Source organism: Curcuma longa, chromosome 17 (assembly GCF_044706935.1).
Source record: "Curcuma longa cultivar G26 ecotype Majalengka, Jawa Barat chromosome 17, ITB_CL_G26_1.1, whole genome shotgun sequence".
NCBI lineage: Eukaryota > Viridiplantae > Streptophyta > Magnoliopsida > Zingiberales > Zingiberaceae > Curcuma > Curcuma longa.
Window position 1 is genome coordinate 173,923 of NC_133877.1, and position 14,753 is coordinate 188,675.

The following is a 14,753-nucleotide window of genomic DNA, read 5'->3' on the forward strand; positions in this document are numbered from 1 at the left end:
CAAAATTTCAAATAAAATATCTTATTGAACTAAAATGTGGCAATAAAATCATTTTAGCAAAAGTTAAAATTTGCTACCTCAACGGCCCCACATGATCGGCTCTAAGGGTGCAAACGAATCGAACCGGTTCACGAGCTTTTCGAGCCAGTTCGAATAATATTTGATTCGTATTCGAAATTATCGAATTCGAGCCGAACTCGAACATGTTCGATAATTTTTCGAGCCGAATTCGAATCTATAATATTATTCGCGAGCCGCTCGAATTAAGGTATTTCGAATTAAAATTTGATTTTGTTCGAATTAAGATTCGAATAATTCGAATTGAACTCGAATAATTTAAGGCATTTCAAACTAAAGTTTGATTCTGCTCGAATTAATGTTCGAATAATTTGAATTGAACTCGAGCTCGAATCATATTTCGAATTAAACTTGAGCCAAAATTATTAATATTTTTGAGCTTTGAATCGAATTCGAATATCAATATTTTTATATTATTCGATTCGATTCGACTCATTTGCACCCCTAGTCAGTTCTATGATAATTTTTTTTTGTCGAAGTGACTTATCCCAAATGGTAAACATGGAGACATGTGTTGTCTGAGATTCCACTTTAAGTCTTCTTAGCAAAAAATATAAAATCCCCTTTGAGGGGCCTGTTGACTAAGGTGTTGTCTTAGAGGGTTTTTGACAATAGGGCTGTTTTGGTAGTAGTATCGATCATTATAAAAAGTTTATCTGGATAATTTTTTTTTATTTTTGCAATCGGGTGGTGGCGCAGTTGGCTAGCGCGTAGGTCATCGTAGCTCGATGAGTTATCTTGAGGTCGAGTGTTTGAGCCTCTCTCACCCCATTCGCCCATCTTGATGATGAGGATTAATGCACTTCGGTGATGCCAGGCGATAAGATTACACTGGTGTAACTCAATCTTATTGAACTAAAAGATAACATATTTAATAATAAATTTAGAAATTGCCTTAATAGACTTATCATAACTTTTGAAAATTTATAGTAAAATAAACCCTCATAAATTTAAAAAGTTATGATGTAATTCAACATTTCCCCATTGATTTTCAGGCGGGCCAATTTGAGCCCTCAGTTGTGGGCCCACATTCGGCCCGTTGCACCCCCACTCAAAATTTCCTGCCTCGGGAGTTCTGCAAATAATCACAAGAAAGCTCACAAAACGATACCCATCGCTCATATTGCTGCTTTCTAGTGGGCCCTAAGGTTATCGCGAACTAGCCACAGTGAGGTGCCAACATGGGCGAATGCAATGGGTACACGGAAAAGGCAAAAAAGAGCAAAGAAATTAAATTACTTCCGAGTTCCTACACTTCAGAGTTCGCTCTCTCTCTCTCTCTCTCTCTCTCCCGTTGCAGAAGCGTATCGGAGCAGGCGCAATGCCGGCGAACCACCGCATGCAACTGCTGCTGTCGCTTGTACTATTGGCCGTCTCGCCGCCCTCATGGTGGCAGAGGAGGAGTGGCTGGTGGGGCGCCTTGGCTGTGGGCGTCAACTGGGGAACCTCCTCGTCGCATACCCTGCCCCCGTCAGTCGTAGTGACGGAGCTCCTCAAGGCAAACGGCGTCGCCCGAGTGAAGCTCCTCGACGCCGACCCCTCCGCGCTGGCCAGCCTCGTTGGCTCCGGGATAGGCGTCTCCATCGGCGTGCCAAACGAGATGCTCCGCGCACTCAGCTCCTCCAAGTCCGCCGCCGCAAGCTGGGTCCACGATAACGTTATGCGCTACTTGCCAGCCGCTGGAGGCTCTGTTCGAATCGAGTAAGACTTATACTCACTGTCTTTTTCTTTGTCGTCCGATTTCCGTTTCTCTTTAGGCTGATTGATTGGTAAATGTAGGGTTTCCATCTTGGTCTTGATTGCTTTTAGTCGATTTACCATCTGACTCATGGTTCGTTTATTGTTGTAGCTAGTCGTGGCAGTATTATATGGTTTTTGATTGTTACTGACTAGTAATTATCCTCTGTTCAAATTTTGAACTTTGATGGTTGCTACTTGTTGGGTTTCTCCTATATAATTCAGGTCTGAAGGTTTTTCCACTGGAATTTGCCTTAACCATATGATGACCATGAGCGCTACACATTTGTTTGTTTAAATAAACTTGCATTCATCAAACATGGACATTGAAGTTCTTTAAATTTTATCCATTTTAATTCAGCTCATGTTCAGTACTGACTCTAGAGGGGAATGCTTGAGTAGGAAAAGTAGTATGCTACAGTTAAAACAATGCTGAAATATTTCTTATGTGATTGACATTTTTAGTTGGACAATGTAATGTGCAATGGTAAAGCATGAAGATGGGCCACGCTTTAGCCTAAAGGCCCTAATGCTTGCTTGAATAGAGATTAATTACAGTAAAGGTGCGTCAATTATACCATAGATTCACAATCAAGGCTACTTAAGGTATGCAGTGCTCAATGTAGGCAAAACCACTTCTTAATTTCCTTAACCTTACTAACCAGGGGATTATATAACATAATCTGTATTAGAGATGCATTCAGGTATGTGTTTAAGATTACAACTACGAAGAATGCATTTTGCACTTGTTGCCTTGCCTAGTTGAGGTTATGCACAAATGATCAATTTGCTTACATAATATATGGTTAATCAATCCCGTAATCTCATTTGAGGTTTTATCATCATCATCAAGTTGTATAAGTCCTGACTATGCCAATCTTATATGATACGTACATACCTATTAACAATTTATCTTTGCATGAGTATCTATAATCAAATTTGTTAAATGCCATTCAATATAAGAAGATAAATCAATCTAGAGAAATACAGGCAACTCATGAGAGGCTTAGTTTGGTAGTTCTAGTTGTTGTTCTTAGAGGTTAATGGTTAGTATGATGTTTACCTTGCAATGATCATATCCTTACCTATTGGTCAATTAATGTATATTCCATTACATGCTTTTAAACTCTGCCCTATTTTGGTCGGCACGAGATAAATCTATCATTCCATCAATGTATTGAAAAGGAAATCATGATGGTCTAGGTGGCGATGTCATGCTATGCCTTTGTTTTTTTTCCAAATTGGGTAAGTAGAACTTTCATAATGCTTGAAAGGGAGAGTGAGGTACCAAACATTCTTCCTCCTTTTCTTCCTTGTTGTTTTCCTTTTCCTCTCACTCATTCTCATGCGTAGTAGTCTCTTAATTAATAATTAATCTCACATTGGGAAAGAAGACAAGTCAGATGGAGGAAGAAAACATGAGGAGAGGGAGGGGAACGAGAGGAATCATTCAATAGTAATTAACATATATTATTTTTTTATATATCTTATTTTGGGTCTAGCTGATTTAGTTCAAAGTAAACTCAGTTCAATGTCAAATCAGTCTTATCCAATACAAATTAACTTTGGTGTAATTTAAGTTTTTTTAGTTTTGGTCTAAATTGAACCTAGATCAAGTCTATTTATCTCATGTTCATAATTTCACCTATTACTGATCTAGTTACACCTTAATTGAGGTCTCTTAGGTCTATATATAACCCCCTTGTTAGACCTAAACTAAGTCAACATGGTTCGATCTTCACTAAATGTCAGTTTGAAATTGAGATGGTTTCCTAAGGAGATGAGTCCCACAATTGAAATTTTTAACCTTGTGTCAATAAGCTAAAGCTATTTCAATTAACCATTTTAAAACTATATTCCTAATTGAATTTCGTTTTCAACTTAATTCTAACATGTTTTTATTCCTTTTAACTTTATCTTGGATTTGGTTATGAATTCATTCATCATCATGATCATCAAGTGATGTGTGTCCCAACTGTTTTGAGTAAACTTTATGGATATTATCGCTTTATTGAGCTTTGGATTTTAAAACTTGTATTCTCTATTTGTAATTTGTATGGGTTTTTCTCCAATCCATTTTGTTTTCTAAGCATGTTATATATATATATACGTACTAATTTTTGTTCTTTCCTTGAAAGTGTTCTTATATTCCAAGTTGTTAAATATAATCCTATAATCATGTACTTTTTTACCTGCATTGGCCTACAGCTATGCAACAACCCTTGCTCATTTGACATCACATTTGGGCACTGATGTGATGGGTTGCTTTCAGGTGACCTCTTATCCTATCCTTTTATCAAGATATTGCATCACATGCTTCTGATGATCTATCTTGCATACAAAACTTATGGTCAAAATTCATGTTAGGTTTAGACAGTTAATGTTGACTGTGTCAACCTAATGCAACCCTTTACCTTTTTTTCATCCTGACTTGGGATTGACACTAGGAGTTTTCAATTTGCTCAAAAGTATAGCACAAAACCTGATACTTCTGATTCATTTTGATTGATTTTTCATTCTTGAGTTCTTTCAATTTGATTAGTGTCTCCTTGTATGCTCATTTTCCAATCATTTCTGAGCTTGATACTTCTCCCTTAACTAGAGTGAAGGCATTCTGATATGATTGCTGGAGCACACCTCAAAATCAAATGCAAATAACATGGTTTATTATTATTCTATTCTGAGATATAATAGTGCATCAAGTTCATGAAATAGGTCAACAAAGTCCATTAATGAGCCCCAATTTTTTGAGTAACCACCCATTCTCTCTTTAAAAGGACCATTTCTGAATGGATGAGACAGAATTGTTTGTCAAAACTTATAAGGAGATGCTTTTGGTAAAGAGGCTTTCTTCAAGAATTGAGTTCAAGCAAGATGAATATGAGATTTATTATAATAGTTAGAGTGCTATAGATCTGAGTAGGAACATGTATCAATCCAAAATAAAAAATATTGTTGTAAGGTATCGCTAGATACGACAAGTGATTGGAGAGTCGCATGCTAATGAGAATACTAATGATACATTGATGATCTCGATTATGTCAGAGAGGCATGAGAAGCTTGCTAGCAAGGCAACATCATGCTAGGACACCAACAATCTAAAGGCCCCTGCCTTTTATAAGTTCCATGGGGAGATTCATTCGGGCAACTTGCCCACGTGTCTAATACTGGACACAGGGGCGTTGGGTAGCCCTTGACTTGACCATGTGAGCTCAAGTCTCATGCTCAATTATGCACAACATCCAAAGCATCATGATATGCAGTTTCCTTCAGGATCAACTCATTCTGCACGAAGGAGCAACCCAGAAGCCTAATATGTAAAAATAAATTAGGTTTGCAATAATTGTTCTCCAGAGAGCAGCCGGCTTACAATCTGAGGAAGAGAGCTCCTTGAAGGTTTTCGCACAACAATCTTGGGTAATGTGTCAGTATTTGACAATATTGATGATTTCGTGCAATGTTCTTGAAGGTGCTAGGAGTTTTCACAGACAAAAGCAAGAAGGGTTTTAAGATTATTTTATAGGAGATTTTGTAGAAAGGAGATTTAGTTCCATTTCAGCGATTAGGAACAACAATGGGTCTTTAGATTGAGTTATTTTTATTTGGTTCCAATTTATTAGTCTATTTTGGATTTTATTTCTACTTTCTACTAATAGATTTTTTTTTTTTTTACTTATAGCCCTTATATATATATATATATATATATATATATATATATATATATCACACAAATTCATTTGTGTGCTGGTCTATTTTATTCTTGGGATATTATTGCCATCAATTATGAGAGTATCACACATACTATCAAATGCTACATGAGATATTCCGCTATCCCCATATACAGTCAGATTTTGAAACAAATGGAGATAATTAGGAGCCTATTTTACCATGGGCATTTCTCTTGTATCTAATCATGTTTTACCTGCACTGAAAACTGAAAGCATCCTGTCTTCCTGTCGTAACTAGATGATAGCAAGCAGTTCTCTTTACGTGTGATCACTGCTTCAGCAAATATTTGGTTTACTGGATCAAATCATTGGGTTTTTTGCTCAACAAATATTTTGACAAAGATTTCATTGAGTGATGAGTTTTTTGCTCCATTTTTTAAGTTAGTTTGTTTTGTTCTATTGTCAGTATTTTTTTTCGATGCCACAAATGACATCTGCTTGTCAGTTTTTAGCATTAACATTTTCTTCTGATATTTTCACCTAATTGTTAAGGATAACTGAGCCTACATCTAAAAGCTAACTAAATATATTTTTAACAGGTTTGTTGCTATTGGTGACGAGCCATTTCTCCTCAGTTATGGGCAAGAATTTCAGCCGTTTGTAGTTGGTGCTGCAACTAATGTTCAGCGGTCATTGGCTGCCATGGATTTAGCAAACAAGATAAAAGTCATCGTTCCATGCAGTTCTGATATCTACCAGTCTGAATCTAACCTCCCGTCAAAGAATCACTTCAGGCCTGATCTCAACAAGACTATGATTGAGCTCCTCTCTTTCCTCCACAAGTATGGTTCACCCTTTGTGATTAACATGAATCCTTTTGCAAGCCTTCAACAGAATAAGAACCTCTCTCTTAGTTATTTTCTCTTTCAAACAAATTTGCGCCCATTAACTGATGGAGCTAACAAGTACACAAACTACTTTGATATGAGCATAGACAGTTTGGTTTCGGCTTTATCAAAAGTTGGTTATGGTGAAATGGATATAATTGTGGGGAAGATAGGATGGCCCACAGATGGGGCAATGAATGCCACACCTGCAATTGCCCAGAGGTTCATGCAAGGGCTTATGGACCACTTGCAGAGCAAAGCTGGTACTCCACTCAGGCCAAAAAGACCACCAAGGGAGACTTATGCCTTTAGTCTACTAGATGAAGATCGAAGGAGCATCAAATCTGGAAATTATGAAAGACACTGGGGCATCTTCACATTTGATGGCCAGGCAAAATATACAGTGGACCTTGGTCAAGGCTCGAAAGCACTTGTAAATGCTCATGATGTTGAATACCTTGCTCAGAAGTGGTGTGTAGTGAATAACAACAAGGACATGTCAAATATTTCTGGCAGTGTGTCACAAGCTTGTTCTAATGCTGATTGCTCTGCTTTGTCTGCTGGAGGCTCTTGCTCTGGAATTGGTTGGCCAGGGAATGCCTCATATGCTTTCAACAGCTTCTTTCAGCTTCATGACCAGAGTGCAGATAGTTGTGATTTTGGTGGTTTGGGGTTAATAACTACTGTGGACCCATCGGTAGGTGATTGCCTATACACTGTTGCAGTACACTCTTCTCATTCTCCATCTATTCACAGAGGAGTTGAATGGTGGATTTGGATTCATGGACCAACCCTTGTTTCCTTTTTCTTATTAGTTTGGCTTTGATGTGCTCAGGATCTAACTTCCATGGGATCACACTTTCAATACTTTCAACCTAGACTATGCAAATTTGTTTTATGACAAACTGATGACACCTTGATTTCTGGTTGGATTGGTGCCGCTTGCTTGCCCTGCAAAAAATGAAGTTAACTAGGTGACTCGAGCAACAGTTTTAGTGGCAAAGGTAGCTTGCTAGTCAAGTTCTGTATCAAGCATGGCTTTACTATTTATTCGAGGGGGCCTGCCATTTGTAGCGTTCTTTGGCAGTAAGAAACTTTGGATCATACAAGTCAATTTTCTCCTCCTAATATGCCCTTCGTATGGTGTGGCATCTTGAACTCAGTCAAAAATGCCTATTTTATCATCAATTTATTTATCAAGAATGTTGTGATTTTAACTGTTAGTTTATGCACCTCTCCCTTTCAATTTGGTTTGGGGTTGTTCCCATCAAAGCTAGATTATGTTATCTTAATATGATGCTCCACTTATTCTCAGCTGTGATTTCTTGGAAATTTTTAGCTGTGGCTCCAAAAAGATGTCTTTAGTTAAAAATTCTTGCCTAGTCATGGATAGGTAGACTTGTGTAAAACTTTTTTCTTTGATAATTTAGGCTTGATTAATTTTGAAAATAGATGATTTTTTTATAATTTATCTATCAAGTAAATTCTTCAGAATATAATTTATATGCATTCAAATGATGGCTATGTACCATCGTATTCATTTGATGCTTCAATATGAACCGTTCAAATGATGTCATGGATATTACAGTTAAGGATAAGTAAAAATTTAATTAAATTGAATAAATTGAAATTTAATTTAATTCATTTAGAATTTTAATTATTTTTTAAATAATCAATTTAATTCAATTTTGATTTTTAAATTTTTTATTTGATTAAATTGAATAAATAAAATTAATTAAAATAAAAAATAATAATTTTTAAATTTTTAAAGAATTATAAATTCTTAATTAATTGATTTTAAAAAATTGATTATTTTATCGATCCGAAATAATTGATATTTTATGCTTCGAAATAATGATATTTTATCAGTTTAATTTATTTAATTTTTATTTAAAAATTTAAAATTAAAAAATTTTGATTCATTTCATATTCAATGTTAATTCATCCGCTTTTGGACGGCTGTGATTTAACTCATCCTTGGGACGTATTAGGGTAAAACTGGAATTTTAAAGAGGTTCCCCCGTCTCTTCGAGCACTATAAGAGGGGGTCGTTCCCCGGTCGAGAAACCCTAATCCGCCGTTGTGATCTCCCAACTTCCTACTGCGCTCGGCGGACCCGAAGGTTCTTCCTTTCGCCTCTCAAACGCTTCTTCCTTCTTCTTTTCAGCTGAAGCTATGCGGGCGTCTATTTCTTCGAGTTTTTTTTTTGTGTGTGTGTGTGTGCTTTTTTGTGTTCGTTCATTTCTATTTTCCCTTTACGATCTAACTTAATCTCAGAATCTGCTTTTTTTTTATAAGCTTTACGGTGCGGTCCTATTCCATCTGTTAACCTTCATCCGTGGAGCACTGATGGATTAAGTTGTTGTCCATGGTTCCAATTGATTTTTGGATTATAAGTTGGGCTCATTGAGTTCCCTGTGCTTTTTTGCTTATATGTTGCGTTAGATGGATGCTAATTTTGTCTAATTACACAATGTTGATTTAGTGGTAAGACATCTGTGGATCATATCAGTACTTGCTTGCCATGCAACGTTTGATTTAGCTCTAAATCACCACTTTATTATCTTCCACGGAATTATTATAAGTTTTTTGAAGTTTGTTTCACTGAATCGATTTTTCATGCCAACTATTAGTTGACTAGTAATGTACAGATTTGGATGTTTAGCATTGTCATCGTTGATCATGACACTTTTAGGTTTTTTGATATATCTGGATAATCAACATGAGAAATTTAGTTCTAGGAGTTTTAGGGTGAAATCTTTTAAGTTGAATTCTTAATTTGAATACAAGCTTGGTAAACCACTCTATTTAAAATTCTAGCATGCCTCTTTAACAGCATTAATTGTTCTCTATTTTACATTTAAATTTAATTATTTTATGCATTCTTTGTAACAGGTTGAGCAATAAGCAATCAAAATGTTTACTGCAAGGAAGAAAATCCAAAAGGAAAAGGGATTGGAACCTACAGAGTTTGAAGACACTGTTGCTCAGGTAATGATACATCTGAGCGTGATGATCCTTTCCATATTTATTTTAGGTACTGATTGGTTGGGTCTTTCTCCAGGCCTTTTTTGATATGGAAAATAGTAACCAGGAGCTGAAGAGTGACTTAAAAGACCTATATATCAATTCAGCAGTGTAAGTGCATTCAATTTACTTATTTTATGTTCAAAGAGAGCTGATAGGCTGAATCGTTTGATTGAAATTTGCTCTATGATGCAGGCAAATAGATATTGCAGGCAACAGGAAAGCTGTTGTTATTCATATTCCTTACAGGCTCCGGAAAGCTTTTAAGAAAATTCATGTGAGGCTAGTCAGAGAATTGGAGAAGAAATTTAGTGGAAAGGTGAGGCTTCATTCACTTTCTTTTTCTTTCTTATCTTAACAATGTTAAATAAATAAATGAAACTACATGCACTCAACTATGCTGAAGATAAATGTGTTAAGTATGCTCCCTAAACCCAATGTGAGATTTGTTTTTATGCTTACTCACATTTTTGCTCATGGTTATCATTGTTTTGGTTTGTTAATTTCTATGAATAGGATGTGGTTCTAATTGCAACAAGAAGGATATTAAAACCTCCAAAGAAAGGCTCGGCTGTTGTGCGTCCTCGCAGTCGAACACTCACTGCAGTTCATGATGCAATATTAGAGGATGTTGTGTTCCCTGCTGAGATTGTTGGGAAGCGTATAAGATATCGTTTGGATGGCTCCAAGATAATAAAGGTTGTTCCTTGATGTCACTGTCTCTTATGTTTTTTTTTTGTGTTGATCTTCTGGTTGGGTTAGTGTTTTTTTCCCATTACTAATGTAATATTTCTGGAAACAATCCACAAACATGAAGTACCTATCAAAAAATTATATTCCATTAGAAAACACTACAAAATAGTCTTATATGTTCCGACTTGTTGGTCCATCTTTTATGAGATACTTTCAATGGGTACCAATTCTGTGCCAGGATCAACCACAGCAAAAATGATGTTGATCGCTTGTCTTATTGGCTTGTGCATATCACCTGGTTTTATGAAATTGGATTTCTTACTAGATAACGACAGTGGAAGGCATGCAAATAGGCTGATTGCGATAGGATTTGCATACTGTTCTTTGCATATTGTTTGCTTTTGTAATTGAAATCCTAATTCTTTTAAGCTCACTTTGTTGTTGGAATTGATCTGTGTAGCTTAACATGAGTTTTCTTGAACCAGATTTTCCTGGATCCAAAGGAACGGAACAACACGGAGTACAAGCTGGAGACATTTTCAGGTGTCTACCGGAAGCTCTGCGGCAAGGACGTTGTCTTTGAGTATCCGGTGACGGAGAGTGCATAAATCAAGCCTTCGCCCAAAAATAGCATAGTAATTTAGAACTCGAATTCAGACTACTATGGACGTCTATGCTCCCTTATTTTTATAATATATGTTAGCTATCAGCTTCTGAACATTGAAGAGTTGTCATGTTCCTTGATTATTCATCTTGCCTTACTTCTGTTGGTTGATTAATTTCAAACAAAATTAGATTTTAACTAAACTTGGATTTGTAACGCATGTTTTGGTCGAGTTTGTAGATTGCTACGCCAACATGACAAGTTTTGAAGCAGGCACTCAAGTTTTCAGACAATTATTTTCAATGCACGGTTTGTACCATTCAATATCCAGTTTTTTTGTGTTATTTCGAATTGACTTAGTGAGGCTTCCTACTTAATGTATAGTGATCTCTTTTACTTGGAATGATTTTATATAAATACTCTTAATTTCAGGGTTGATTTGGTAGCTGGGATTAAGAGTTTATATATGTTTTAAAATAAATAAATAAATAAATTAAATGTTTTATCAAATTAATTAATAAGATAAATTTAAAAAGGAAAAGTTGAGAGTTTGATAAATCTAAATGAAATGATTTGATTTGGTTGGATATCAAATAAACTTAAGTTCAAGTCAAATTTGACTTTATAAAAACAGTGCAAGGGTAGTCAAGCATACTAGATTTGTTTTGACTTCATTTGGTTGGATATCAAATAAATTTGAAGATAATCAAATAAAATTTGTTCAAAAAAACTGTGTTAGATTCTTGATTTGCAACCTTGTTTGGTTTATTAAATTGATGTGATATTGTGTTGAAAATTGATTTCATCCAAACAAGAATATAAAATTTAAATTTGTATTATGTGTACATGAGTTTTGTATTATCAGTTTATGGAGATCCAACAGTTTGCCACTGCCACAGGATGCTAGATTTTAAAATAAAATTTAAATATTATATCAAATTCCATAAAAATGAAAAGTTGCAGAAGGTTTTAGAAAAAAGCAAGGGGTGTAATCGAATTGAGCCGAGTCGAACAGTAAGAGTCTCGAGTTCGAGCTCAGTTCGTTTTTCCTAAACTCGAGTTCGGCTCAAATTCGATTCGAACTTTAATTCTTAAGTTCGAGCTTTACTCGTAATGAAATTAAATAGTTTGCGAACATCTCGAGTTCGGTTCGAAAAAGGTTCGTTTTAAAGTTAAACGAGTTTAGTTCGAGTTCGATTCGAAAATAGCTCATTTAAAAATTAAACGATCTTAGTTCTAAGTTGACTGGTTAATATAATATATATATAAATATATATATATATATATAGGATTGATATCCTGCGCGACGAAAAATCCCGACTCCCGTGCGCGACACCCAACCCACGCCCACTGCCGCCGCTCCCGTTTCGCCGTCCGGCCACCTCCGGCCGTCGGACCGGCCCCGATCGACGTGCCACTCGCCGGCGCGTCGACAGGCGTCGGTCCGGCGGCCGGACGACGGCGAAATCGGCCGGAAACTGCCGCTCTCCCACTCACGCCCACTGCCGCCGCGATTTCATCGTCGTCCGGCCATCTCCGGCCGCCGGACTGGGCCCGATCGACGCGCCACTGGCCGGCGCGTCGATCGGTGTCGGTCCGGCGGCCGGAGGTGGCCGGACGGCGGCGAATTTGGCCGGAATCCGAGACCATAGTGGCCGGCGACGATTCCGGCCAAATCGCGGCCGGAATCCGGCCAAATTCCGATCGAAGACCGGCTGGAGAAGGACCGCCGATTTGGCCGGAATCGCCGCTGGCCACTGTGGTCTCGGATTCCGGCCGATTTCGTCGTCGTCCGGCCACCGGCGGCCGCCGGACCGACGCCTGTCGACGCGCCGGCGAGTGGCACGTCGATCGGGGCCGGTCCGACGGCCGGAGGTGGCCGGACGGCGAAACGGGAGCGACGGCAGTGGGCGTGGGTCGGGTGTCGCGCACGGGAGTCGGGATTTTTCGTCGCGCAGGATATCAATCCTGTATATATATATATATATATATATATATATATATAGATGAATGATATGCCGCGCGACAAACGCCGCGCGACAGCCTCCGCGACAGCCGACCTCCCTTCATTCATCGTCGCCGTTCGTCGCCGTCCGATCACCGTTGGCTGCAATTTCGGACTCGTTGGAATCACAACTCGACGGCGCACACATTGGCATCGGATTCCGGCCGGATTGTGGCCGGAATCCGGCCAGAAACGCGACAGAGGATCTGTTCGGCGCTTTCAGCGGAAATCGGCCGGAATCCGACCGAATCACGGCCGGAGACCGACCGCGGTCGACGCGCCGGCGCCGGGCGCGTCGACCGCGGCCGATCTCCGGCCGTGATTCGGCAGAATTCCGGCCGATTTCGGCCGGAATCGCCCAACAGAGGCTTTGTCACGTTTCTGGCCGGATTTCGGTCGGATTCCGGCCACAATCCGGCGGGAATCCGGGTCCGGCCGAAGCGCCGGCGAGTTGGCCTTCCAACGCATCCGGTCCGGCGGCCGTTGGTGGTCGGACGACGGTGAACAGTGGCGGAGAAGCAGCGAACGTCGGAGGAGTCGCGGACGGGTGCGCAGGATTTGTCGCGCGGCATATCAAAACCGTATATATATATATATATATATATATATATATATATATATATATATATATATATATATAGAGGTTTGATATCCCGCGCGACTCATCTCTACGCGATCCGTGCGCGACCGCCGACCCCCGCTCACTTCCGCCGCCGTCGCGCCGCCGTCCGATCACCGCCGGCCGATCACCGCCGGCCACCGGACCCGAACCGTTGGATGCGCAACTCGCCGGCGCACATTCCGGCATCGGATTCCGGCCGGATTACGGCCGGAAACAGGACAGTGCCCAACGGCCACTGTCGGTCGGAAATCAGCCGGATTCCGATCGAATCGCTATCGGAGACCGGACGCGGTCGACGCACCGGCGCCGGGCGCGTCGATCGCGGCCGGTCTCCGGCCGTGATTCTGCCGGAATCCGATCGATTTTGGCCGGAATTGGCCAACAGACGCTGTTGGCCGATTCCGGCCGAAATCGGCCAACAGACGCTGTTGGCCGATTCCGGCCGAAATCGGCCGGATTCCGGCCGAAATCGGCCGGATTCTGGCCGAATCACGGTCGGAGACCGGTCGCGGTCGACGCGCCGGCGCCGGCGCGTCGACCGCGGCCGGTCTCCGGCCGATTTCGGCCGGAATCTGGCCACCAGTCCGGTGCCGGTGAGTTGCGCATCCATCGCCGTCGGTCCGGTCGCCGGCGGTGGCCGAACGGGGGAGCGGCAGCGGCGAGAACGCCGACGACGCAGAGAAGCTACAGTGTTTTTTTGCGATGAATGGCCTGGATTTTTCGCGATGAACGGTCGGGATCGCGTGCACACGGGTCGCGTTTTTTCGTTCGCGCAGGATATCAAACTCGTATATATATATATATATATTCGTGAGTCTTTTAACAAACACGTTCGTGAGCCTTTAAACGAGCATATTCGTGAACATGAACACGTTCGTAAGTCTTTAAACGAACATGTTCGCAAGCTCACGAACCAAATACTGTTAAGCTCGAACTCGGCTCGATAATATTTTCAAACTTGAAATCAAGCTCAAGCTCTGCTTGTTAACTTAATCGAAGAAACTCAAAAAAAATTTTTGAATCAAAATTTAAATAACTCATGAGCAGCTTGATTCATTTACACCTCTAGACAAATCTTGATGCTAAATCAGTGTATAAGCCTTTTAAGAAAAAAATTTATAATTTGGGGGCCAAATAGGAAAGCTACAAATTAAAAGCAACAAAAGAGTTTAAGCTACAAATTCGTTACCCACTTGTACACCATCTTTACCAGTGGCTGCACAAATTACCCCACTCGCTAGAGGAGACAGAAAAGGTACGCGAACGAGGTCAACGACACAGAAGTGTACACCTTACCAGATCTAAATTTGCGAAGGCAATCCAATGAGCATCCTCCAAGTGTCGCTTTGCCAGGAAAGGAAAGTTGGCATCGGATTGACCTCTTCCTCCGCCTCCATCGAATTCATCCTTTCAATCGATCGAATAGCAGCCA

General features: G+C 39.9%; 2 protein-coding genes across 2 annotated transcripts; both read left to right on the forward strand.

Moving 5' to 3' along the window:
* Window positions 1-1,399: 1,399 nt before the first annotated feature.
* LOC141848231 (glucan endo-1,3-beta-glucosidase 9) lies at window positions 1,400-7,224 on the forward strand. The gene is made up of 2 exons (XM_074736290.1): window positions 1,400-1,779; window positions 6,083-7,224. The coding sequence occupies exons 1-2, from the start codon at window positions 1,400-1,402 to the stop codon at window positions 7,194-7,196; spliced, it is 1,494 nt and encodes a 497-aa protein (XP_074592391.1). The 3' UTR covers window positions 7,197-7,224.
* A 1,207-nt stretch (window positions 7,225-8,431) lies between these two features.
* LOC141848660 (small ribosomal subunit protein eS7-like) lies at window positions 8,432-10,851 on the forward strand. Its single transcript, XM_074736708.1, has 6 exons — window positions 8,432-8,492; window positions 9,266-9,361; window positions 9,435-9,508; window positions 9,593-9,716; window positions 9,914-10,096; window positions 10,576-10,851. The coding sequence occupies exons 2-6, from the start codon at window positions 9,287-9,289 to the stop codon at window positions 10,696-10,698; spliced, it is 579 nt and encodes a 192-aa protein (XP_074592809.1). The 5' UTR covers window positions 8,432-8,492; window positions 9,266-9,286; the 3' UTR covers window positions 10,699-10,851.
* The last annotated feature ends 3,902 nt before the right edge of the window (window positions 10,852-14,753 follow it).

Coding starts and splice junctions, on each gene's coding strand:
- LOC141848231 (XM_074736290.1), top strand. CDS start 1,400: ATGCCGGCGAACCACCGCATGCAACTGCTGCTGTCGCTTGTACTATTG. Junction 1,780..6,082: donor GGAGGCTCTGTTCGAATCGA/GTAAGACTTATA, acceptor TATTTTTAACAG/GTTTGTTGCTATTGGTGACG.
- LOC141848660 (XM_074736708.1), top strand. CDS start 9,287: ATGTTTACTGCAAGGAAGAAAATCCAAAAGGAAAAGGGATTGGAACCT. Junction 9,509..9,592: donor CTATATATCAATTCAGCAGT/GTAAGTGCATTC, acceptor TCTATGATGCAG/GCAAATAGATATTGCAGGCA. Junction 10,097..10,575: donor ATGGCTCCAAGATAATAAAG/GTTGTTCCTTGA, acceptor TTCTTGAACCAG/ATTTTCCTGGATCCAAAGGA.